This window comes from Mirounga leonina, unplaced genomic scaffold, assembly GCF_011800145.1.
Source record: "Mirounga leonina isolate KUSES-001 unplaced genomic scaffold, KU_Mleo_1.0 Mir_114, whole genome shotgun sequence".
NCBI classification, from domain to species: Eukaryota; Metazoa; Chordata; class Mammalia; order Carnivora; family Phocidae; genus Mirounga; species Mirounga leonina.
In genome coordinates, this window is record NW_023270265.1 from 40,499,803 (window position 1) to 40,527,067 (window position 27,265).

Here is a 27,265-nt window from a genome sequence, read left to right on the forward strand (position 1 = left end):
GGGAAATGTTTACAGACAAGGGTCTGCCCATAGAAGGTGCTCAATAAATGGCAACTAAAGGGAAAAAAAGAAAGAAAGGAAAAGGTAATGGCACCTGTCACAGGTGTTCAGAGGCTGTTGGTTTTCTTTCTTTCCCACAGTAACCAGCAGTTATCTGTGCACTTCAGGTATTCCATAAATGTCGTTGCTTGACTCTCAATGCTATCTTAAAATTCCCTTCTCTGTCAAGCTGTTCTAATGATGGTGGATCTCTCCCCACGCTCAACTGGACTATTTCAAGTCTCCAAACATTTTTTTGTGTCCAGATTTTCCTTTTGCGTCCCATCCTACTCAGTGCTGTCACATTAATCTTCCAGAAATCGATGTAAATTGTGACAAGCTCCACAGCTCACAAACTTCTAATGGTCTACCATGTTTTGAAGCATTTCACTAAGGATTTCTTCAGGTGAAGTAATAATGGTAGCTCACTTTATCAAGCTCTTCTATATGCCAAACACTGATCAAGTGAATATGTTATTTCATCTAATCCTCTCAACAACCCTATAGGCAATTTAGTGTATGAAAAACTAAGGGTATAATCTCTAAAGTTTGCTGGAGTTTGACTCCAATTCCACCATTTACTAACTATATAATCTTGAACAAATCATTTAACTTCTGTGTCCCTCAGTGTGCTTATCTGTAGAATGGAGATAATTATAGGTAGTAACTTATAGAGATACGAAGATCAAAGATCGATATCTCTCTCTCTATATATATGTGTGTGTGTATATATATATGGAATAGTGTATGCCAAACGGCAAGTGCTAAACAGATATGAGCTATTATTATTCTCATTTTAGAAATGCGAAAACTAAGGCTCATATAAGTTATAAGGCAACATTGCCCAAAGTCAAATAGCAACCCCTTTCAAACTCTGTCTATTAGAAAACCAATGCCTTCTCTGATAGTTTGAATTGTTGACCTTCATTCAAAGTCTTCCAGAATCTAACTCCAACTTACATTGTTGGTCCTTAAACAAGTTCTTCCTTCCCACCTAAATTGATTCTCCAACTTCCAATGCTGTGGCATTTACTCCTCAAAGGCAAAGACTGGGATTGTCTAGATCAGATATCAGTGTATTTCCAGTACCTAGCAGTGCCTATTGCACGTAGCTCAGAGCATATAGAAACAGCTCTGTTCAATAAAATTAAAGTATTTGTTAATTAAATTAAATTACAGCTCCACTCAGCAACTCATTTGACTCTTACCATTTATTGTCTTACAATGTCAATTATTTTTTAACATATTTCAGCAACCAATAAATATTTATAGGGCCTCTATCATGTGCCAGGCACCACATTATTTCTTTATATTCTCCCATTTCATCTAATATAGTACATGCTACCTATGAGGATGTGTGATGATTGCAAAATGGACCCATTCTCCTTGTCAGACCACAGGAGAAGTCAATTGCAACAAAACATTCCCTAGGAAGTATTATAGCCAGATATGTCTAATTTCCAGTTACAAGCAACATGCGGGACAGAGAAACAAGTTAAACGACACCACAAGGAAACAATCAGACAAATCCACAATGTATTTCATTCTATATCAACAGACTTAGACTTCCCAAAAGCCAGTATCATGAGGGAAAAAATGAAATCAGACAACTGCTCTAGATTAAAAGAAATAAAAATGATATAATAACCAATTGTAACATATAACCCTGATTTGACACTGAATTTTTAAAAACTATAAGACATTATTGGAACAATCAGGGAAATTTTACTACATAGTAGATATTGGGTAATGTTACAAAATTATTTTCTTAGATATGCTAATGGTATTGTAGTTGTAGAATATCCTTAGGAGATACATTCTGAAATATTTGGGGGACGAAATGTCATGGTGTCTGCCACATAGTGTCAAATGGTTCAGGGGAGAGCAGCTGGCTAGTGGAATATGTAGAAAAAGTGAGAGTGATGAAGCATGTCAGAAAATGTTCTTTTAAAGGTAGATTTTTTTCATGAGATGACTTACGAAATCAAAAGGACTCAAACACACTGTCTTCAGGAACCAACTTTGTGATTGCAGTTGACTAACCAACGATTATTAAAGTGCCTACTAAGTATCAGCCTTAGGAACAGCAATGCAAACAGTTAAACAACAAATTCAGAAGAATAATGAAAGCTCTCAACCTTCTTGTATATTGTTAAATTTAAGAACAATAACAACAACAGAAAAAACAATAACAATTAAAGCACTTAATTACATTTTTTAAAAGGCAGTTCAGCGGACTGGGCAATTCTACCCACTTCAGGAAATGGGATGCTGGGAAAGGTGATTGTTCCTCTAATTCTCACAACTCAAGGGAAAAGTGAGAAGCTAATCTGAGTGGTGAGCACTAATATTCATGGGACCACTGCTTAAAAAGTGGGACAACTATCCCTATTGGGATGCCTGCGTGGCTCAGTCAGTTAGGTGTCTGGCTTTTGATTTCAGCTCAGGTCATGATCATGGGGTTACGAGACTGAGCCCTGCATCGGGCTCTGCGCTGAGCATGGAGTCTGCTTGGGATTCTCCCTCTCCCCCTGTCCCCACTGCTTATGTGTGCATGCTCTCTCTCTCTCTCTAGAAAGCAAGCAAACAACAACAACAACAAAAACCAAAAACCACCTATCCCTCTCCACCTTTTTCTCCCCTTCTCTGCCTGTGCCTGGATGGATGATTTCAATTCCAAGTGGGAAAGAGAAGACAATCTTGAGAACCACTTGCTGCCACTTAACTTTGAAACCCTATTTGGCATCTTGTTTTCAGTTAATTCAAACAAGAAAGGAAGAGTAGTGAGTGATTAGCACCTGCAGTAACGATATAATGATATAAATGACTTCTGAACGTGGGGCCACTCAGAACCTTCCTACGTTCCAAATTCTCTCTACCCAGTTCTTCATGTCTGAGTGCTGCTCCAATTGTACCCACCACCAGGGTACAGACTTAAAAGAATCGCTAAGCTTCCGATGCAACAGTTATGGTCCTGGTTCCAATCTGGTGGTTAATGGGCCTCAGGCATTGAAAGGAAAGGACCCCAATTCAGGGAGGATGCTTGAGGGTAGAGCATGTTTGACAATGAAACAAAACTCAAGAGTTAAACATGATATTCAGAGTGCTACTCTGGGACTCAGAATAATAAAGTTTAACTTGCAGGCCTTTCACTGACACACAGAGTCCCTATGCCTCAACTTCCACATCTTTAAAATGGGCTGCACTTTGTTTCCCTCATTGAATTTTCTCTTTCTCCTCATTTATTTATATATACTGTTAGATGAATAGAGTGGGGAGGGGGATGAGTTAATAGTGAAACACGCTGTAGACATAGGGAGCAGTTTGTGCATAATCTGAAACTATTTTAAAGTACAGTAAGGCTGAACCATAAAGTAAAAGGGACGGAAACAGTGAGAAAAGGCTAGGTTTGGTCATGAATGGCCTTGTAAGCAATGCTAAGGAAAATGAATTTGATCCTAGGGAGAGTGAGAAACCACTGGCGAGTTTCAAGCAGCCAAGTAACTTAGATTAGATCTGCATTTGAGGGGTGTCTGGCTGGTTCAGTTGGTAGAACATGGGACTTTTGATCTCAGGGTTGTGAATTCAAGGCTACATTGGGTGTAGAGATTACTTAAAAATAAAATCATGGGGGGTGCGCCTGGGTGGCTCATCATTAAGCGTCTGTCTTCAGCTCAGGTCATGATCCCAGAGTCCTGGGATCGAGCCCCACATCAGGCTCCCTGCTCGGCAGGGAATCTGCTTCTCCCTCTCCCTCTGCCCCTCCCCTCCACTCATGCTCTCTCTCTCTCTCAAATGAATAAATAAAATCTTAAAAAAAAATAGAATCTTAACAACAACAACAAAAGATCTGCCTTTGAGGAATACCACTGTGGCTACAATATGGAGCAGAGGTCGTAAGGGAAACAACTAGAGATAAATTAGGAGATTCTTACATCAAGGCACTGAGTTAACGATGGCCTACCCTAGAGTGGAAAGAATGGGAACAAGCAGTGAATATCCTCTCCTAAGAGACTTGGAAGGTATATTGTGAAACCTATTTTCCCATTTTCACTGAGTTCTGCACTGCTTTTTCTCATCTTGTAGGGAGAGTTTCCTTTAGTCATCCAACATCTGCCCCTTCCAAGAAATGGCTGGCTAACTGATCCAAGGGGAGACTGGCTCCTGGACCATAATGCCAATACTGTAACCACAGAGCTGTGGGCTCCCTGTCTCTAGCCCAAGTTTCCATGGCCCATGAGAAGCTAGGTCAGCAGCTTTAACTAAATAACTAGAAGAATGGAGCATTTCATATTAAAATTTAGTAGTTATTGCTCTATTTGAAAATAGTGTCTTTACACTACAGAGAGGGGAAGGAAGCCCATTTCATTCATCAATAAATCCCAATATGTTGTTTTTCATGAGGTGCCACAACTCATCTTGAAAAACTAGGAAATGACTTTCCAACCCACAAAAAAACTATCATAACTAATAAATGAGTTCATCGGGGTTACAGATTACAAGATCAATTTGCAAAAGAAGTAGTTGGACTCCCAGTTCAATCCCATCCCCCACCCTGAGTAGACAAGAGACCACACCTCTGCCTCCTCAGTGGAGAACTGGAGGTTTGGTTTTATGAGTTTTTTTTCTGGATATAGTGAACCAGAAAGACTCTGAATTGGGAGACACGAGGTGCAACTAAAGGCAAAAAGGAACAAATGAAAGCCTACATATGGTCAGTGAGACTCCCACCTCTCTTCTTGTGTTTAACAGCCAAAATTATTGGCAGCTAGGCCTATACCCTCTAGTTAGGAGATTGGAAAATTCTTCTCTGAAGAATCTGACATAAGAGAAGTGACCTAAAGATACTGATACTTAGTGATCTCTAACAAAACATCCCTACCAGATCACCATGTGGTGAATCTCAATAGTCAGTAAGTCCCAATCATGCACAAAAAGCTTCCAGTCAGGTTTTTTATGTTCTAATATTAAGTATGAACAATCTAACAGAATAAAATTAAAAGTTTAGAAGAAATGTTAAACAACTTATCATTAATATCCTAACAGACAGGGGTCCTGGGTGGCTCAGTCAGTTAAGCATTTGCCTTCGGCTCAGGTCATGATCTCAACTCCTGGGTGGCTCAATCAGTTAAGCATTTGCCTTTGGCTCAGGTCATGATCTCAAGGTACTGGGATTGAGCCCCACATCAGGCTCCCTGCTCAGCGGGGAGTCTGCTTCTCCCTCTCCCTCTGCATCTCCCCTCCCCGACTTGTGCTCTCTCTGTCTCAAATAAATAAACAAAATCTTTTTAAAAAATATCCTCATCCACATGGACATTTGTAAGATGTCAGGACTAGAGTTCAGAATGATGATTATAAAGATACTAGCTGGGCTTGAAAAAATCATGGAAGATACTAGAGAAACCCTTTCTGGAGAAATAAAAGAACTGAAATCTAACCAAGTAAAAAATCAAAAGGCTATTAGTGAGGTGCAATAAAAAATGGAGGCTCTAACTGCTAGGATAAATGAGGCAGAAGAGAGAATTAGTGATATAGAAGACCAAATGATGGAGAATAAAGAAGCTGAGAAAAAGAGAGATAAACAACTACTGGATCACGAGGGCAGAATTCGAGAGATAAGTGATACCATAAGATGAAACAATATTAGAATAATTGGGATCCCAGAAGAAGAAGAAAGAGAGAGAGGGGCAGAAGGTATAATGGAGCAAATTATAGCAGAGAACTTCCCTAATTTGGGGAAGGAAACAGGCATCAAAATCCAGGAGGCACAGAGAACCCCCCTCAAAATCAATAAAAATAGGTCAACACCCCGATATCTATTAGTAAAACTTACAATTCTCAGAGACAAAGAGAAAATCCTGAAAGCAGCTCGGGACAAGAGGTCTGTAACCTACAATGGTAGAAACATTAGATTGGCAACAGACCTATCCACAGAGACCTGGCAGGCCAGAAAGGACTGGCATGATATATTCAGAGCACTAAATGAAAAAAATATGCAACCAAGAATACTATAACCAGCTAGGCTGTCATTGAAAATAGAAGGAAAGATAAAAAGCTTCCAGGACAAACAAAAACTAAAAGAATTTGCAAACACAAAACCAGCCCTACAAGAAATATTGAAAGGGCTCCTCTAAGCAAAGAGAGAGCCTAAAAGCAACATAGACCGGAAAGGAACAGAGACAATATAGAGTAAGAGTCAACTTACAGGCAATACAATGGCACTAAATTCATATATTTCAATAGTTACCCTGAATGTAAATGGGCTAAATGCCCCAATCAAAAGACACAGGCTATCAGATTGGATAAAAAAACAAGACCCATCGATATGCTGTCTGCAAGAGACTCATTTTAGACTCAAAGACACCTCCAGATTGAAAGTGAGGGGGTGGAAAACAATTTACCATGCTAATGCACATCAAAAGAAAGCTGGGGTGGCAATCCTTATATCAGACAAATTAGATTTTTAAACCAAAGACTATAATAAGAAATGAGGAAGGACACTATATCCTACTTAGAGGGTCTGTCCAACAAGAAGATCTAACAATTGTAAATATCTATGCCCCTAACATGGGAGCAGCCAATTATATAAGCCAATTAATAACAAAATCAAAGAAACACATCGACAACAATACAATAATAGTAGAGGACTTTAACACCCCCGTCACTGAAATGGACAGATCATCTAAGCAAAAGATCAACAAAGAAATAAAGACTTTAAATGACACACTGGACCAAATGGACTTCACAGATGTATTCAGAATATTCCATCCCAAAGCAACAGAATATACATAATATACATTCTTTTCTAGAGCTCATGGAACATTCTCCAGAATAGATCACATCCTAGGTCACAAATCAGGTCTCAACCAGTACCAAAAGATTGGGATCATTCCCTGCCTATTTTCAGACCACAATGCTTTGAAACTAGAACTCAATCACAAGAGGAAAGTCGGAAAGAACTCAAATACATGGAGGCTAAAGAGCATCCTACTAAAGAATGAATGGGTCAACCAGGAAATTAAAGAAAAATTCAAAAAAATTCATGGAAACAAATGAAAATGAAAACACAACTGTTCAAAATCTTTGGGATGCAGCAAAGGCAGTCCTAAGAGGAAAGTATATAGCAATACAAACCTTTCTCAAGAAACAAGGAAGGTCTCAAATACACAACCTAACCCTACACCTAAAGGAGCTGGAGAAAGAACAGCAAATAAAGTCCAAACCCAGCAGGAGAAGAGAAATAATAAGGATCGGAGCAGAAATCAATGAAATAGAAACCAAAAGAACAGTAGAACAGATAAACGAAAGTAGGAGCTGGTACTTTGAAAGAATTAATAAGATTGATAAACCCCTGGCCAGACTTATCAAAAAGAAAAGAGAAAGGACCCAAATAAATAAAATCATGAATGAAAGAGGAGAGATCACAACCAACACCAAAGAAATACAAACAATTATAAAAACATATTATAAGCAACTATATGCCAGCAAATTAGATAATCTGGAAGAAATGAATGCATTCCTAGAGATGTATCAACTACCAAAACTGAACCAGGAAGAAATAGAAAACCTGAACAGACCTATAACCACTAAGGAAATTGAAGTAGTAATCAAAAATCTCCCAACAAACAAGAACCCAGGGCCAAATGGCTTCCCAGGGGAATTCTACCAAACATTTAAAGAATTAATACCTATTTTTCTGAAACTGTTCCAAAAAATAGAAATGGAAGGAAAACTTCCAAACTCATTTTATGAGGCCACCATTACCTTGATCCCAAAATCAGACAAAGACCCCATTAAAAAGGAGAATTACATACCAATATCTCTGATGAACATGGATGCGAAAATTCTCACCAAAATACTAGCCAATAGGATCCAACAGTACATTAAAAGGATTATTCACCACGACCAAGCGGGATTTATTCCTGGGCTGCAAGGTTGGTTCAATATCTGCAAATCAATCAATGTGATACAACACATTAATAAAAGAAAGAACAAGAACCATATGATCCTCTCAATAGATGCAGAAAAAGCATTTGACAAAGTACAGCATCCTTTCTTGATTAAAACGCTTCAGAGTATAGGGATAGAGGGTACATACCTCAATATCATAAAAGCCATCTATGAAAAACCCAAAGCAAATATCATTCTCAATGGGGAAAAACTGAGAGCTTTCCCCCTAAAGTCAGGAACATGGCAGGGATGTCCACTATCACCACTGCTATTCAACATAGTACTAGAAGTCCTAGACTCAGCAATCAGACAACAAAAAGAAATAAAAGGCATCTGAATCAGCAAAGAAGAAGTCAAACTCTCACTCTTTGCAGATGATATGATACTTTATGTGGAAAACCCAAAGACTCCACCCCAAAACTGCTAGAACTCATACAGGAATTCAGTAAAGTGGCAGGATATAAAATCAATGCACAGAAATCAGTTGCATTGATATACACCAACAACAAGACAGAAAAAAGAGAAATTAAGGAGTCGATCCCATTTACAATTGCACCCAAAACCATAAGATACTTAGGAATAAATCTAACCAAAGAGGCAAAGAATCTGTACTCAGAAAACTATAAAATACTCATGAAAGAAATTGAGGAAGACACAAAGAAATGGAAAAATGTTCCATGCTCGTGGATTGGAAGAACAAATATTGTGAAGATGTCAATGCTACCTAGTGCAATATACACATTATGCAATACCTATCAAAATACTATCAACTTTTTTCAACGAAATGGAACAAATAATCCTAAAATCTGTATGAAACTAGAAAAGACCCCAAATAGCCAGAGGAATGTTGAAAAAGAAAAAGCAAAGCCGGTGGCATCACAATTCCGGACTTCAAGCTCTATTACAAAGCTGTAATCATCAAGACAGTACGGTACTGGCATAAAAACAGACACATAGATCAATGGAACAGAATAGAGAGCCCAGAAATGGACCCTCAACTCTATAGTCAACTAATCTTCGACAAAGCAGGAAAGAATGTCCAATGGAAAAAAGACAGTCTCTTCAACAAATAGTGTTGGGAAAATTGGACAGCCACATACAGAAGAATGAAACTGGACCATTTCCTTACACCATACACAAAAATAGACTCAAAATGGATGAAAGACCTAAATGTGACACAGGAGTCCATCAAAATCCTAGAGGAGAACACAGCCAGCAATCTCTTCGACTTCAGCCGCTGCAACTTCTTCCTAGAAACATTGCCAAAGGCAAGGGAAGCAAGGGCAAAAATGAACTACTGGGACTTCATCAAGATAAAAAGCTTTTGCACAGCAAAGGAAACAGTCAACAAAACCAAAAGACAACCAATAGAATGGGAGAAGATATCTGCAAATGACATATCAGATAAAGGACTAGTATCCAAAATCTATAAAGAACTTATCAAACTCAACACCCAAAGAACAAGTAATCCAATCAAGAAATGGGGAGAAGACATGAACAGACATTTTTCCAAAGAAGACATCCAAATGGCCAACAGACACATGAAAAAGTGCTCGGTATCAGGGAAATCCAAATCAAAACCTCAATGAAATACCACCTCACACCAGTCAGAATGGCTAAAATGAACAAGTCAGGAAATGACAGATGTTGGCGGGGAAGCGGAGAAAGGGGAATCCTCCTACACTCCTGGTGGGAATGCAAGCTGGTGCAGCCACTCTGGAAGACAGTATGGAGGTTCCTCAAAAAGTTGAAAATAGAGTTACCATATGACCCAGCAATTGCACTACTGGGTATTTACCCCAAAGATACAAATGGAGTGATCCGAAAGGGTATGTGCACCCCAATGTTTATAGCAGCAATGGCCAAAATAGCCAAACTATGGAAAGAGCCAAGATATATATCAACAGATGAATGGATAAAGAAGATGTGAGATATACACACACACACACACACACACACACACACACACACAATGGAATGTTATGCAGCCATCAAAAAAAACCCCCGAAATCTTACTATTTGTAATGACATGGGTGGAACTAGAGGGTATTATGCTAAGTGAAAAGAGTCAATCAGAGAAAGACATGTATCATATGATCTCACTGATATGAGGAATTCTTAATCTCAGGAAACAAACTGAGGGTTGCTGGAGTGGTGGGAGCTGGGAGGGATGGGGTGGATGGGTGATAGACATTGGGGAGGGTATGTGCTATGGTGAGCACTGTGAATTGTGTAAGACTGTTGAATCACAGACCTGTACCTCTGAAACAAATAATACATTATATGTTAAAAAAAAAAAAAAAGAGTAGGAAGGGAAAAATGAAGGGGGGGAAATCGGAGGGGTAGACGAACCATGAGAGACTGTGGACTCTGAGAAACAAACTGAGGGTTCTAGAGGGGAGGGTGGTGAGGGATGGGTTAGCCTGGTAATGGGTATTAAAGAGGGCACGTGTTGCATGGAGCACTGGTTGTTATACGCAAACAATGAATCATGGAACGCTACATCAAAAAAATTTAATTAATTTAAAAAATTTAAAAAAAAATCCTCACAGAGAGAAGATAGTGCATTCTTGAAACAATAACAGGTTATTATAAAGAAAAAAACATTTAGAGCAACACTGTCCAATAGAACTTTCTGTGATGATGGAAATGCTCTATATCTTCACTGTCCAATATGGTAGCCACTAGCCACATTTGGTCATAGAGCACTTGAAATGTAGCAAATACAACTAAGAACTGACTTTTAATTATATTTAATTTTAATTCAAATAGCCACATGTGACTAATGGCTAGCATATTAAACAGCACAGATTTGGAAAACCAACACAACTCTTTGATATTTAAAATGTGACAGCCAAAATGAAAATTTTAGTAGTTGTATTAGAAGATGAAGTTGGCCAGGCACTGTCCTAAGTGCTTTGTAACATATTAACTCATCCAAAGCACCAAGTGATAGAAAATAGGAAAGGAAAGAAAAGAAAACTAGATCAATCTAGGAGATCCGATATCCAAATAATAGGAGTTCTAGAAAAAAAGACCAGAGGAAAGGAGGAAAAGAAATTATCAAAGAAATAATTCAAGATAATTTGCCAATGAAGGATATAAGTTTCCAGATTGAAAAGGCCCATTAAGTGCCAACACAATGGATATAAAAAGATCTCTCCAAACACATTTTTGTGAAATTTCAGGAATATCAGGACAGAGAGAAATAATCGTCTCATATAAAGGATCACAAATCAGAAGAGCGTTGGATTTAGCAGCAATACTGGGGGCTAGAAGACAATAAAGCAATGTCTTCAAAATTCTGAGGAAAGAGTATTTCTAACCTGTAATTTCTTTTATTATGTTCAGTTAGCCACTGTATAGTACATCATTAGTTTTTGATGTAGTGTTCAATAATTCATTACTTGCATATAACACCCAATGCTTACTGACATGGATAGAACTGGAGGGGATTATGCTAAGTGAAGTAAGTCTAACCTGTAATTTTAAAATATTCAGGTAAATAATCATGTAAGTGTAAGAATACAATAGGGGCACCTTCAGACATCCGAACTCTCAAAAACAAACAAACGAACCTCCATGCACCATGTCTCAAGAACCCACTGAAGGAAGGGTTCCATCAAAACAAGGGAGTAAATCATCAAAGAGAAAGACACAGAATCCAGGAAACAGAGCTTCCAACTGAGGAAAGGAGAATGATCCCAAGAATAATAGTGAAGATACCAGAAAAACAGCTGTGTCACAAGCCTAGAGAGCCAACAGTCTCCATTTGAGTAGGACAGAAATACCAAGACAGATGTCTCCAAAAAGAAGGAATTGAGAGAATATATGATGCATAGGAGCTAACTGAAAGATTCACACTCACAGCACAGTTTGAAATGAATTAGTGATCACTACACAGAGAACCAATTAAACAAAAAAATAAGAAAACTATTAACTCCGGGGGAAACAAAAGTACAATAAATGGATTCATAACATTCATAGTACACAGCTCAACTGTGAGTAGAATTTGTATTGCCATAATAATGTAAATGCTCAATGTTGATCTGCCCCCTCCCAAAAAATGTTAAAACTAAACCGTGAATATTGGAGGAGAGGAACTATGGGTGGTAAAGGAAATGAGTGAGAGGAATTAAGAAGTAAGGAAAACATTCAAAGAATTTAGGGTGGTCACTGCTTGAGGATGAGGGCAGGGGACTGCTCTTTTATGAAATAAGACTTGAAATTTTAACTTTTTATCACTTTGAAACTATATCTGTTTAATCTTAAAGGAGGTCCTAAATTATCTACAAGATTAATAATAAATCCAGGACAGAGAATGAACTAACTGTTTTTGCAGGAACTTCAGGGAATTCACCTTGTACGCATTTCAACACCAATTATTTGAGAAGTTGGCATATAGAAGAGCCTCAGGTGAAGTATATCCAGTAGCAAACATTAAATTATCCAGCCTAACTTTCAAAAACTTTGAGTATGAATATAAATTCATTCAATCTTTGGCAGTACCTGTTAAAATTTAAATATACATATTGCTTGACTCAGTAATTCCACTTCTAGGAATATTAGTAGAGGTGCAGAAGGCAAAGAATGTTCTCAGTAATATATTTATAAAGGCAAAAAAAAGAAGCAATAGCTATTTCCATCAGTAAGTGAATGGCTAAACAAATCATGATACATTAATACTATGAAATACATAGAGTTTAACAAAGTAGGTAGACCTGCGTGCAGTGACATAACGGGATCTCTAAGATATATTGTTAAATGAAAAAGAAATCACAAAGTAATATGTATAATATGAACCTCTTTATGTCAAGGAAAAACAGGGACATTAAGATGTGTGACTGAGTGTGTGTTTGCATAATCGCACCAAAAAATGCTCTGGAGACACCAAACTGTTGAAAGTGTGTCTCCCTCATTCTACCAACTTGTAAAGAGGACTCTCTTTTCCTATTCTATGTTATACACTCCACATGCAATGTCTCAATGAATCTTCACAAAAAGCACTGTAATATAATTTTGCCCATGTGAAAACCTAGTCAGAAGTTGATGGTTATGGCCTTAAAGACAAGGTTTGGTTCAAATGGAAAGTAAAGGGCTAACATTTGCTACATTATAGTTGGGCACCAGTAAGCACTTTACAACTTGGTTGATAAAGTAGTATTTTACATATTACCAAATAATGTTTTACAGAATAGTATTTGGATTGGAAGGGGTGGTTTGTCTATGTTCTCATGGCTAATAAAAGGCAGAGATGGAATTCAAAGCCCAAGTTTTCTTACTATGGTCTATCCTGGGGATCTACATAATGACAGGGATACCTGCTGCAAGAAACTTGCCCTAAGTTGCTTGGAAACAGCTTCCTATCCGCCACAACCTTTCCAGGCTAAGAAAACCTGCTGAGCCAAAACTGGAGCCAGCTCCTCACTCAGAACCTAGAGAAGCAACCTGACCACAGAATCACTTATATTTCCCTCAGAATTGCAAAAACCTCTCTTACGGCTATGGCAGACATCACTAATGATCAGCACACTTCTCCACAGAGCTTAGATGAGGCCTCAGAATCCTCTACAACTTGGTACCCTAGGCAGCCACCACAAATCAATCCAATTTAGCATGAGAGTTGAACATATCTGCCACCCTCCCATGTATCTCTAAAGCTCAGAAGAGATTATTAAAATGAAATAATGCTCATGTTTAGAAAGGATTGTTGGTATCAATGTGTTAAGCCACCTTACCTTCCATCACTGACAAGATGACAAAGACATACTTTGTACCTACTTTCCATTTTCTTCACCTACAACCTAATTTCAGACCTCATACACCTAACCTCGAGGTTCATTAACCTTTTTCCCCCTTCTGCACCTGTCTGATCCAGTAACTCAGCTTTCCTCCCATCCCTGCCCTACCAAAAACCTCCCCTTCACCTACAGAATAAAGATCTTTAGCGTGGTATTTAAGACCTTTTTTTTTTTTTTTAAGATCTGTATTTTATTTTAGGGAGAGAGCGGGTGCTGTGCCCACGCAAGGGAGGGAGGCACTGAGGGAGACAGAATCTTCAAGCTGACTCCCGCTGAGGGTGGAGCCAGAGGGAGGCTCAATTCTGACACATGAGATCATGACTGGACAGCAAACCAAGAGTCTGACGCTCAACCGACTGAGCCACCCAGGCACCCCTAGAGCTTTCTTGATCAGGCTACTTTTCCAGCTTTATCTTTCACCTCTGCTCCACATGTAACCCCACCTCCTCTCACTCCATTTCGTTTTCTTTTCCCTCTTTCCTCCCACTCCTCCCTGGGCTGCCTTTGCTAAGACCTGAAATACCTTTCTGATCATCTCCGAACCTACAGTCCTTCCCTACAGGCTGTCTGTCTGTCCCAGCCAACAATGCCCTCTCAACCCTCTGTGCTTGCTCTCCATAGCATCAGCTGACATCTGGGACGGAAAATGAAACTTGCCTTTAGCTCTTCCCTGGAATAGACTAAGCCTGACCCTCAGTAAAATGGGCATGAGGATAAACTTCCTTACTGACCCCTATCTAACAGATGGCAATCTTACCTAACAAATAAGAAGAAAGGAAAACAAAACGTGGGCACTCACTATGAGGCATCCTTAGCATATCCCTCATCCCTATTTCTCTCCTTCCGAGAGCTAGCCCCAGCCTGGCTTGCTTTCCAGAGCCCAGAGCGCGGGTCTGGAGGATAGAGAGGCAGCCTCTGGCCTACCTCCCTCTCCTTTCTCTCAAGCCAAGCAGCTGGGATGAGAACCCCGGCAGAGCAGGGGCGGGTAGAGAAAGGGGCTTCCAGGGGTCTTGGCCGTACCTCCTGAGGTCGGGTGCGCTGCTCAACAGACCTGGGTCACCGCTGACAGCTTCAGAGCCCGACCTGCAAGGAGGCATTTCTAGCACTAACTTCTGCTAGTGCTGGGCAAGAGGGCGCCCCTGGCCACAGGCGCAGCTGAGCGGGAGGCCCCGAGAGCATCACATGCGGCCCAGCTGTCCACCTTCCTGGTGGTGGTCGCGGCTGGCCACACTAATGCACTTCCCCCCGTCTCCGCCAGCCCCAGGGGAGCACCGAGTGGGGTGAGCCTCGCCTCCTGAGGCGTGAGGTACCAGCGCTGGGGATGCAAAGCCCAGGGACTCCCGCAGCAGGAGCGCAACCGCCTTCCGGCCCTCACCGCCAGACTCCGCCCACTGAGCAGGGACGCCCGGTGCCCGCGCCAGGCTCACGCGGAGGGCCGGAGGGCGGGCCGAGGGCGCATGCTCTGGCATTTCCCCCCACCCTTGGGCCCTCCTACCTTCTGGTCCAAGGTCTCCGCGGGAACTTTCCTCTCCCTCCCCAGCCTTGGTGCCTCCTTGGCTCCCACCTCTTCTTGCGTTCAGGATCTGCATCTGATTCCCTCTCTGGCTCAAAGGACATGGTTGCGAAGTTCCACTTGGAGCCAGTCTTGAAATCAGTGCCACCACCAGTCACCTCCCCTTGGTACTAAGATCTGTTGACTTTTATCTCAGAAAATGCCTTGAACCCATCCCCTCTCCTCCATTTCTGCTGCTTCTGCACCGATGGATGACACCACCCTCCCCACCACTGTCAGTCACCCTTTCTTGTCCCTATTGGAGTGAACTCGCCAACTGTTCTCTGCCCCAGAATCCTTGTGCTCCTGTTTCCACACCACCTCCGTGGGATTCCCCCCTACTGCCAAAAAGATCTTTCAAAATACAGATCTGCAATGATTTCATGATCTCCTTGGGAGAATCTTTCAGTGGCTCCCCATCACCTTGACCGTAAAGTGCAAATGTCATGAATATGGCATACCAGGTCCTGCCTGCATTCTTGCCTCTTCTCCCATGATTTGCCCTCAGTCATTCTATGTTTTAGGTCCTCAATGCTTCCTCCCCATTTCTATCACTTTCCAAGCTCTTTCCCATAACATTTGATGCAAGCTGGGTTCCCTAAGAAGCAGAGAGGTTAGCATGTAAGAGGTATATTAGCCAGTGCTCCAAGTTCAACAAGTGTGAAAGGGGAAAGTAAGAAGCAGTATGAGCAGAAGAAGTCCAGGAGCATTGGAGTCTTGACAGAACTGCAGCCAACGATTCAGGGAGTTTGGAAGATGGAGTGGTCCTTCAAAGCTACCCAAAGCTGGAGGTGTGAGCACCAGGTTTATCCCCATGTCTCTCAATAATTGGAAAATGGGGGGGCGCCTGGGTGGCTCAGATGGTTAAGCGTCTGCCTTCAGCTCAGGTCATGATCCCAAGGTCCTGGGATCGAGTCCCACATCGGGCTCCCGGCTCAGCGGGGAGCCTGCTTCTCCCTCTGACCCTCTCCCCTCTCATGCTGTTTCTCTCTCGCTCGCTTTCTAAAAAATAAATAAATAAAATCTTAAAAAAAAAAAATTGGAAAATGGGGTGTGACCCTGGGCAAGGTGGCTCTCTCAGCTAAGGTAATTCCCAAAGGAGACAGACATCTAAGGGCTGTCTGCCATATCATTAAAATAATAATTTATCATTTATGGTAAAAATGGTGTGCTTACTGGTGACTGTGGTATCCAGTCCAAAGGCAGGGAGAGTAAATTCTATTATGACTGGCTCAACCACAATTCAAGTCCTTCCTCATGAAAAGACTTTAGGCCAATCCCCCTGCTCTACAGATGGGGAAACTGAGACCTAGAGTTTCAGATTATCACCTACCACCATGACACAGCCTTATAATAAAGAGCTAATATTTGAATGTTTATCTTAGGTTGTAGCAGATGCTTCACATGCCTTATCTAATTAACTACTCATGAAAATTCTATAAGTAGCTATCATTATTATGGAAACAAGCTTAGAGAAGCTGGCTCAGTAGTTTGTCTGAGATTACCCAGCTATTACGTGGTGGCTCTAGGATTCAAACCCAAGTCAGTCTGATTCTAGAGCCCATTACTAGTAACCACTAAGAAGAATTACTCTTTCTTAGCACAGCAAACCATCCTCATGGCCATTATGAGATACCAAGGAATGGGCATATGTGTGTGTGTGTGTTTCTCTGTGTTGCTGTTATTTATAAGAATGGATACAACATTACCACACGAAGCACACATTTATTTTCTGTTTTCAGGGTAAGAAGATAAGCAAATGTGTTTCTCAATAGAAAATAAGTTTCAAGCATAAATCAGAGAATACAGAAGTAATTTTCAGCTTCCATATCCATTTCATGCCAGTTTCTCTGGCCCTGGTGACCTTGCTCCTTTCCATTGCTCTACTCTCTCTCCAACAGAATCCTCAGTTCCAACCCAGAAAGGTAGAGGTCTATCAGCAAATCTGGAGGGTTGTCCTTCCCCCGTCCCTGAACTCCCAGGTCTGAAGGGGAGCAGCATGTCCTGTGAGGTGGTCCCAATTGGGTTTATAAAAAAAAACCATCCCTGAGATCTGAGAAACCACCAAAATCTATCCCTCTTTCCTCCCCTGCTTCATCAAAAGGAAACTATTCTAGTAAAAACACTTTGAAATGAAGATTTCCTGATGTAGAAATGGTGTTAAATTACAATGGTATGATATGGGATCCAAGAAACTCTAAACTGTGTCAGAAAATGTGGATTAATCTGTTTAACAAACATTCATTGTTTTCCCACCAAACGCCAGGCCCTGGGCCAGATGCTAGAGGTTGCAGTGTTTTGAGAGTTTGCCATTTCCTACAGTTCTCAAATGTTAGCATGGATACAAATCACTTGGGAAACTTATTAATAATGCACATTCCTGAGCCCCACCCCCAGAGTTTCTGATTCATATGGGGCGGGTAGGGCTAGGTTTAGGAATCTGCATTTTAACCAGTCTCCAGGTGATTCAGAGGCAGGTGGTCTTCCCTTGTTTCTTGAGAAATCCTGACTTAGCACATTTTAAGTTCTGATCAGATGTTTGACTTAAGTCACTTAAACTCAGAACTGCAGGAGATTGGAAGAAATACATGATTTCTAATTCTTTCAAGAAGCCTTAGAAAGACTTCCTGGAAAAGTTTTCTGTGTAATAACAGCACACTGATATGATACCATTTCTTTTCAAACAGGAGAAAGACATTTATCATCATATGACCTACAAGGAGAGGTTGAAAGAATATTACTGAAACAATTCAAGAAGTGTGTGTGTGTGTGTGTAAAGATTCATCAACTGTACGCTTAAGCTTTGTGTACTTTACCATATAGATGTTTACTGTATGAATATTAGATCTCAATTTAAAGAAATTGGTTTACAGAAGTATGAGGTAGAGATGGTAAAGGTAGAGACGGGTTTAAAGATGTCACTCTAGAGAGAAGTAGGGGGAAGGAGTTGGATACTGGCAAGAAAGAAAACAGGAAGGGGGGAAAATTTAAACCTCTTGATGAAGGCACCAAGTAAATCCTTAGCAGCTGGTGTGGCAAAGAGAGGGCTGGAAATAGGAGTCTGCAGATGCGGGTGTAAACAGGCTGAAGAATTCAGGTACCATGAGCCAGAGACTTTGGGCACAAAAGGAAGGAAGGAAAAAAGGGAAGAGAAGAACTAAGGGAGGGAGGGAAGGAGAGAGCCGGGAGAGGGAGGGAATGAAGGAAAGAAGGAGAAAAACACCAACAAACAGGAAAGAGGGCCTTGGCCCTGTGGGCAGCTTTCAGTCTTGTGGCTCTGACTAGCTACGTGGTCTTCACTTGACTGCTCCAAGCCTGATGTGGCCCTTTAAAATGGGGCTGCACCTCTGTACGTAAGGAGTCAGTATATGTGGTATATGTGAAAGGCAATTTGTAAACTATAAAGGGCTGCTAAATGCTATTTATTATGAAGACACCGTGCTCTGGGGTAGGCCAACTGCTAGTATGAATGTGAGCATGCGTCCCAGTTCCACTCCCCATGTTACTTTCCACATCGTCCCCACACCTGTCCACCAAAGTCATAGGAGTTTGGTGAGAGGTTTTCTTTCTTCTCTTCCGCTCTGAGCGGACTTGGATGTCGCTTTGTGCAGGCCTCTGCGTGAGATGCCTTTCAGCGCCCCACCTCCAGCTGTTCTCCTTGACCTCCAGGAGTCCCTTCCACCTTCTTGCAGGCAGGGCCAGCTGCTGTCACAGAAGCCACCTGCCTCCTCCCTGGCCTGTGAGTCACTAGTTGGAGGCTAGAGGCCTCCCCAGAGGCCTCCAGGGACCCAGGCAGCTTGCTGGAGGCCCTTGGGGGAGGAGGGGAAACAAGACAGACACTAAAATTATATGAATTGTCTATAAACGTTTTTTAATTAAAATTGTGATTCATGTTCTATGCAGAAGAGTCTCGTTAAGAACAATTGCACTCCCTGAGTGGCAGAAGAAGAGCTCAGCAGCTCTTCCCAAAGCCAGGGAAGGGAGGTGAGAGCAGAGAAATGGGGTAAGTGGCTCTTTTCCCTTTTAGGGATAAGCAAGCAGAAAGAGAAAGGAGGGAAAGCGGCTAAGGGATCTGCTTGGTGACTCCCCAGGCTGAGGCTCTTAGGGGAGGGGTCTCAGCTTGTTGGGGACCCTGAAGCTAGGATTTTGTGTTTTCTTTTGTTCCATAAAATTATGCCACCTTCTCACTCCCTTCTCTGGCCCCAAGCCACCAGCCTGGAAACCGCAGCAGAGCCACCCACGCCTTGGCCTTGGGGCCACCCGGGCAGGCGGAGGAATCAGAGGGAGAGAGAGAGAATGACTATGAGAGAGAAGCAGAGAGACAGAGACTGACTGGGGAGAAGTGAGGGAAGAGAGGAGAGACTAGGGGACAGAGACCCAGAGCACCAGGGGAGAGGGATCCTTAGAGGGGTAGAAAACAGAAAGCAGCCTCCCAGAGAAAGAAAGTAAGCAGGGGAGAAGGACAGGGAGGGGAGGAGCCCAGAGGTAGCAAGCTAAGGGGTGTGTAGTGATTTTGAGAAACAAAAGTGGACTGTCTGGGGGGTTGTGGTTGCTCCCAGCAAAACATCCAGCTCTGGAGGTAGGCCCTAAACCGCTCAGAGATCCAACCCACGCTCAGCTCAGGAACTCAGCCTCCCACACCGTGCCCCCACCTCATTTCCAGTGCCGCAAACTTGTGGTTCAGGCACAGTACACTCGTGAGGGGCCCGGCCTGTGTGGGTGCCCCAAGGGAACTCCCTCCCCCCCATCACCCAGGTATATGGGTGCCAAGAAGAGGTCGCTGGGGCTGCTGTGCCTGCGACCCCGGGGCCGCCGGCTTTAGGAGAGTGTCTAGGAGCACCCCCTCAGCCTTCCTAGCTTCCCGGAGTTCTGTCTGCAACATCTACATCCGTCACCACCGCATACAGACTGGGGTGGGATGGGAGGAGGGGTCTGTGCGGGAATTAATATCGATTCCATTCTCCTGCTCCCTCAAGTTTCCTTTTGACAGCACAGAGACTTACTCTAAATGAGAAGAAAGGAAAATCTTGCCTGTTTCGGGCCCTGTGATTGCACAAATCCAAAATACTGCCGGCCAGCACGGAGCCGTGGCCGGAAAACTCTAGTAACTAGGAGTGTTAGGAGGTAGGAACTTTAGGGTGTCCCGAGACAAGTTCCTAAACAAACCCAGAAACAGGAAGTGGGAGATCCAGGGGGGAGGGCCTGAAGGTCCAACACCACTGGGATAGAGAACCAGAGAGGGAGACAGACTCAAAGAAGTGAAACGAACATTGTAGCCAGGCGGCTGCGTCTCTGGGGACCAAGGTCCGCCCCCAAACCTCCTTCCAGGAGCTCACGGTACCAACGGCTGGGCCCCCGCGCTTGCTCCCCGGGCCGCCACCCCCCGCCCCAGGATTCCCCGCGCTGAGACTCATCATTTGCTGGGTCTTTCTTCCTTTTCTTCTTCTTCTTCCTTTTTGTTTTTGTTTTTGTATTTATCCTTCAAACACAAGGCAAAAAATGCACCTCGTTTATCATCTTAGATATATATATATATTTCACTCTCACCACATAAATACAAAACATCCAAATATCCAAAACATTCAGAACAGAGTTAGTAGCCAGAATTCAGCGACACCTACCCGCGTTTGAATCGTTCATTATTTTCTTCACTATTTCCTAAAAGGAAAAAAAAAGGGGGGGGGGAAGCTTCCGACGTAAATAATTTACAATAAAATTACTATTTTAAAAATGCTCTGCGCTCGCTTCGGATGAAGGAATACATTCTAGACACCGCGGCACCTCGCCGTCTAGGTCTGTGGTTTTGGTTAAAATGCAGGTGGCCGTGGCTGCGGGGATAGTGGTTGTTGCTCCGATAAGGGATGAGGCTGTGATGGTGTCGCCGTCTGGGTTTCTGACTTGGGACCGTGGAAACCCTGGGGGTTTTGAGGGGAGGGGTGTGGGGAGGGGTGTCTTTCCTATCCACGCAGGGAGCTGATCGTAATACAGAGACCGCGGCGCAGGAGGCCAGGCAGCCCTGCTGTCCGGGGCTTGGTCCCTGCCGCCCGGTCCTCGAAGAAATCCAGGCGTTTCCAGCGTGCCGGGAAGGGTTTGGTGAATCCGGGTGTGGGGAAGAGGAGGCAAAGGGCACTGATTCGTTTCCAGACCCAGCAATTGTGCCCAGAAGCCACGGGTCAGGGAGACGGTGGGGAGAAGCGTCGGCAGCCGTCCTGCTCTCGCTCCCGGAGGAGCGTGAAGCTGTCGCCACCGCCCCGAACAGCCTCGGAGAAAAGATTCTGAATTTTCTTTCTTTAGCGGCGTTGGCTTTTTTTTTTTTCCTTCTGCTTTTTCCTTTTAAATTCCTGTTTAAAGTCATAACACCCAGAACTGGAGTTTTTCATCGCCCTGTGGAGCAATCTCTATCCTGAATTCTCTTAAACCTTCCAAACTCGGTTGTTCGGAATATTTAAACACTGGTTTCACTTCATCTGGTTTTATGTGGTAGTTATGACTCTTGCTTTATTGCTGATTAGATCAAATGTATTACCACCGATGCCTACCGTGATGTTTGGTTTATCTCCTGGGGTCGGGGGTGGTGGTGATTGTTGTTTCTCTAAAGGGGGGAAAAATCGGCAGGATTTGTCCAGCCAGAAAGCTGCGTGTGCACCGGGTCTCCCAAGCGGTCCGCAAAGTGGGGCCCAGGGGCTCCCCGAAGCCCTGGTTTCTCTGGCGAGAGGAAGGAGCGTCTTCCTTTTTGGTCTAACGAAACCTACCAGCCTTTTCAGGCCCTGGGGTCTGCGTGCAGCTTTGCCCTTTCAATATTCGTAAGAATGATCAAATGCAGCGGCGGCCCGATCTAGAGCAGGTGTCCTGGGCTTTTTTGACTTAGAACCAGTCTTTTGCCCTCCAGGGCCAGGCATTGGTTGGGGCATCAGTTGTCTAATTCGGATATTTCCCCCAATTCTTTGGATTCTCCTGGATTCAGAAGGAAGTTGGGGGGCGGGGGGAGCACGGAGGAAAGGTAGAAAAAAGTAGCCCAAAATATGATTGGTAGCAGAGACTAGTGGGGAAGGAGAGCTGTCAAGAGGCCTCTTGGGGGCCGGAAGCCCAGCACAGGAGCCTCGGGCGCCGAATACGCGAGTCCATAAATATCACCACAATAGATACTATAAATATAAATACAAGCAAACACTTAAAATCAGTCCAGCGCTTTTTTCTCGGCCCCTTCTTTATTGTTGGTCCGGGAGTAAGGCTCGAAGGCCGAGGAGCTCAGGTATCGGGCGGAGAGTTCTTGCAAATTCCCGGCCAGCGAACCGGCCATTGTCAACGGGGCGGAGGATAGGCGGCTGGCGACCGAGCCGAGCAGCGATGGTACTGGTAGGCTGAAGAGGCCGTGGCCGGCAGCCGGCGCGCCCGCATGCAGTCCCCCTGGCCCAGCGGGCCCGGGGCCCGGAGCGCCGCCCACGGCCGGCGGGTGCGGGGACGCGGCGCCGGTGGGACCCGGGGCGGCGGCCGCGGCGGCGGCGGCCGAGCCCGCAGCGGCTCCGGCGCCCAGGGCCGGCAGGCTGGGCCCGCGTAACGCGGAGCCGAGCGCGCCGGTGGCGCAAGGCGGCAGCAGCGCGGGCAGGCCGGGCGGCGACAGCAGGCGGCCCTGCTCCAGCAGCCGCAGCACGCTGCACGTGGCCGCCGTCTCCGACACCACCGAGCGCAGCTCCGAGTCCTTGCCCTGGTCCTTCTTCTGCTTCGTGCGCCGGTTCTGGAACCAGACTTTCACCTGGGCGCAGGGGCGCGGGGAGGGCGGGAAAGAGGGGCAGGGAGAGACGGGCCGTCAAGGGGGAGCGAGGACGCGAGGGCTCGGTTCGGGGCCCTCTCCAACCCCAGCCTTAGCCCCAGTCCCAGCCCCATCCTGCACCGGGAGAGGTGCGAGCCCGGGAGCTGCCTGGGCCACCTTGAGTTGGACACAGCTCCAGGAGGCTGCGCTTCCGGGTCATGGAAGCAGGCCCAGGCTGTGGGAGATTATAACTAGAGCAATAAAGATGTCCATGACCCTAACTCCAAGGAAGACCAGAAGGGATTTCACCGGGCTGCCTCACTACCTGCAGCCAGACGTGGATCACCCTGGCTTGTGAGCTCACATTTCCGGAAGAGGGGGAAGACCCCAAGGCTGCTGTGTAGGAAGTGGGAGTGGGTGGGGAGGAGTGTTGCTCTACCTTTCTGGACCCAGGCCCATTGCCCGACAAACAAGCTCGAATTTAGCCTCTGCGGCATTAGTCCTGTCCAAGGCTTCAAAAAGCTATTTCTTGCTTTTTAGGCTCAGACTTGACCATCAACTAGCAGCAAGCAGGAAAGGTGGCTGTAGAAGGAATAATTTGTGCAGGATGGTCTGTGGGCCAAGCTTTCTCCACCTCCTCTCTCTGCCAGCTGGATTGGAGGCTTTGAGTGATACTCTTAATTTATCACTCCCCTGCTCTCCATCATGAACTTTGGAATCATGGGAGGAAATCAAGAGGCTGGGGTGAACTAAATGCTCTCTACCAACCTCCCTCTCATTTTCTCATCTTCTTTTGCCCCTCTTCAAGCCTAGCTGGTGGCCCAGAATGGAGTTTAGCAGCTATATGGAAAGGTCTAGATTTTGTAAAAGAGGAGTGGTAGTAGAGAGAATAGGAAAAAGCTATCATGCCAACTCAAACTCAAAAAGAACATCCAGTATGATCTGTCTTCAGTTCTCAGCTTTCTGCCCAGATCCCAGACCTAACATGCTCCCTACCTGCTTCAGGGCTAGGACAGGGAAGGAGACTGGCCCTTAGAAAGAAGTCTGCCTTACCTAGGCCAAGCTGGTGTCATGCCCTCACTAGGCCCAAAAGGCCCTCCCTCCATAAGGCAAAGCTCCCAGGCCCTGAAAAGCCTGGGCCCAGAGTCTATGTGGCTAATTCCAGTAACATCATGTGGATTTCATGTAAAGGAAAAGACCTAAAGCACAGTTGGCTGGGCTGGCTCCCAGGGCCCCAGATCTGCCTCTGATCCCATATTTCACATATCACTGGCACTGAAGACAGGGCCTAATAGGTGCCCAGTGGGTGCTCAGGGCCAGGAATGGGTCTGGGTCCAGCTCAGAGCCAGGGGAAGCCTTAAGGGGCAGGGTAGCCTGGCCTGCATGGGGTAATCTCAGGAATGTGCACCTTTCCAATCTAGTTGTTAGCCTCAGCACTAGAGGGTGGCTTGGGCCCCAGCCCCATTCTTGCAAAACAGGCCTGGGTGTTGTATAAGGCTGGGGTCCCCAAAGGGGGTGGTGCCTGGAAATCTGGCCAAAATGGGGTGACCAAGACAGGGGCAAATATTGGTTCCTTGTAGAACAGAGGCAAGGAAGGAATTCTCAAGACTGTGATCCAAAAAGGTATTCCAAAGGACAGAATTTTGGGCCTCCTGGGCTAGGCCAAGGTGGGCAGAGCATGGGCCCTGGAAGATTTTGGGGGCATGGAGGGAAAGGAATGTTTTATGAAAGGGAAGAAATTGTGGGTCTTTCACTCCATCCTCCCAGTCTCCTCCACCTCCCCTGGGAGTCTCTGTCCAGAGCCAGGCTAAGTACTGGGAAGAGCCGGCTGGGGGGGGGAGGGGGGGAGGCAGGCTTGTGCAGAGCTGTGCAGGCCTGGCCACCTGGTACCTGGGTCTCGGAGAGGTTAAGCTGCCGGGCGAGCTCGGTCCTCTCTCGGCCCACCACGTACTGACAGCGCTGGAACTCCATCTCCAGCCGGTAGAGCTGCTCAGCGGTGAAGGACGTGCGCGTCCTCTTGGGCCGGTCCAGGTCCAGGCCCTTGGGCAGGATGATCTCTCTGATGGAACCCTTGGCATCTGAGGAAGGGGAGATGTCAGTCGCCGGAACCCTCCCGTTTCCCTCCACCTCCCTGGCTGGAGCTGGCTGGAGGACAGGGTCGCAAGCTGCCTGCGGTCGGGAGTGGGGGGCGGGGGCGGAGAGCTGCGGCCACAGCCGGAGGGCAAAGACACGGTGTGTTCTGGGGAGCGAAGGGGCTAACTCCACACCGCTGACGGAAAGGGGAACCAGACTTTGCCTTTTTAGAGCCCTTTGGACATAGGAGGAAAAAAAAAAAAAAATCCAAATCGGTGATGTTCCTTCCGGTCTGGGAGCCTCGGTTGCGCGGTCTGGGTCCCCTGTAGCCTGAGGGTCTCCCAACTGACCAGGCCGGGTCGCGTCGGCCCCAGCTCTGGAGACCCTTGACCAGACCCCGCTCCGGCGGTCTCAACGCCCCACCCCAGGGTCTCCTTCCCTCCCGAGCCCGGGCGGCGGAAGGAGGAGGGACGGAGTGGGGGCCGGCGGGTCCTGGCGATCTGCTAGCGGGGGCGGCGCCGGGCCGGGGCCGGGCCTCACGACAGCCAACGCCAGAGGCCCCAGCACAACGCGCAGCAACTACCGGGTCGAGCCGAGCACCAAGGCAACATCCGCGGCCCGGCAACCCAGGCCAGCCGCTTCTCCTGGCGGCGGCGGCCAGCCCCGAGCGCGGCGCCGGGGCCCTCCGCCCAGCGCGCCAACTGGCCTGGCCGTAGCCGGCGATCGGCTGCTGTTCTCCGGCGCCCGCGCTCCCCTTGGGTGCACTCAGCCGGCCAGGGCGCCGGAGCCCGAAGGCAGGCTCCCGGCAGGTCCTCCGGCTCGCACAGCGCGCACTCGTCCTCCATAGTGTCCTGCTTCTTCCCCGAGTCAGAGGCCGCAGCCTGCAGCCTGGGCCCGCCCGCGCAGCCCCGAGGCTCCCCAGCAACCCTGTAGGCGGGGCCCCTCGGGGTTTGGAGAGTCAAGGCTCCTGGAGAGTGCGCGCCCCAGGTGCGAGTGCCCGGCGGCCGGCCAGACCCCGGGGGCGGGGGTGGGGAAAGGCCACTAACTTTCTCCGAAGTCCCAGCCGGCACCTCCTCCCTGCGGGCCTGGGTCTGGGGCGCCGCGCTGCTAGGGCCCCCGAGTCCTCCCCCAAGGAACGCGCCCTGCAGCCCTGCCCCATCCCTACCTCGGACCAGGATCCGGCGGCAATAATCCGGATCGGCGGCCGAATTGGATTTACTTTTGTTACAATCGTCCGCGGCACCCGACGCGGAAAAGGCGCCCTGCGGCTCCTTGAGGAAGGCGGCAGGGAGGTTCCCCTCCGCACCCTTGCTCTCCCGGCTCTCCTTGTGCGCGTTCTTCGAGACCCGGGCAGCCTCTGCGTCCGAGTGGCACCGAACGTCCATTTTGTCTGGTTTCCCGAACATAGGAGAAAAAAAAAAAGAAGAAGAAAAAGAAAAGAAAGAAAGAAAAAAAGAAAAGAAAAAAGAAACAAAAAAAGAAGAAACAAAAAAGAGGCACTGCGGGGACAAAACCCTACAATGGAGCTCCTCTGAGCCCTGCCCAGAGAGAGGCGAAGCGGCAAGAATGAATGTCCCCGCGGGGCGGCTGCGGCGACCGCGGGCGGGTCAGCGGCGACCGGCGAGTGGCGCGCTCTCGGAGAGGCGGCGGGTCTGATCCAGGATCCCGATGGAGCAGCGGCGAGGCCGCCTCGTCAGCGTCCGCGTTCTCTGAGCACGTCCAGTGTCCCCAGCCTGACGATCAGGTAGCAAGCAGAGCAACTCCGAAATGCTGCGGGTCCCGCGCGTTACTGCCACAGCCAGTTGTAGTTGTCCGACACCCGCGGGGACGTACACTCGCTGTTGCAATTGATTACGGGTAATTTCGCAGCCCCCACGTTTCGGTTACCTCATGAATACACTAAATTGTTTGGATAATATATCAGATCGTAATGGATGGTTTCTGTCCTTGTCCCCAATCAAGTAGGGGTTTAGCCAGTGAATAAACGGAAATGATTGGTCTTGCTTTCAGGAAACACACAATCAAAGACCCACACTTCCAGAAAAACTTTTGACAAGATTCATCCTGAATTGTTAGTACCATGAGCAGGCATTATTAACT

General features: G+C 45.9%; 1 protein-coding gene across 2 annotated transcripts; it reads right to left on the reverse strand.

Annotated features, from left to right (window-relative positions):
- Nucleotides 1-20,959: 20,959 nt before the first annotated feature.
- Nucleotides 20,960-26,571, reverse strand: VAX1 (ventral anterior homeobox 1). Of its 2 annotated transcripts, none has more exons than XM_035020887.1 (3): nt 26,331-26,571; nt 24,976-25,170; nt 20,960-21,000 (listed from the first exon to the last, which is right to left on the reverse strand). In XM_035020887.1, the coding sequence occupies exons 1-3, from the start codon at nt 26,569-26,571 to the stop codon at nt 20,960-20,962; spliced, it is 477 nt and encodes a 158-aa protein (XP_034876778.1). The 2 variants fall into 2 exon arrangements, with proteins under 2 accessions (XP_034876778.1, XP_034876769.1); XM_035020878.1 differs by lacking the exon at nt 20,960-21,000 and adding an exon at nt 22,520-23,095 and having other exon boundaries at nt 24,983-25,170.
- Between the last annotated feature and the right edge of the window lie 694 nt (nt 26,572-27,265).

Coding starts and splice junctions, on each gene's coding strand:
- VAX1 (XM_035020878.1), bottom strand. CDS start 26,571: ATGTTCGGGAAACCAGACAAAATGGACGTTCGGTGCCACTCGGACGCA. Junction 25,171..26,330: donor CCGCCGGATCCTGGTCCGAG/GTAGGGATGGGG, acceptor CCCCTTCCTCAG/ATGCCAAGGGTTCCATCAGA. Junction 23,096..24,982: donor TTAACCTCTCCGAGACCCAG/GTACCAGGTGGC, acceptor CCCTGCGCCCAG/GTGAAAGTCTGGTTCCAGAA.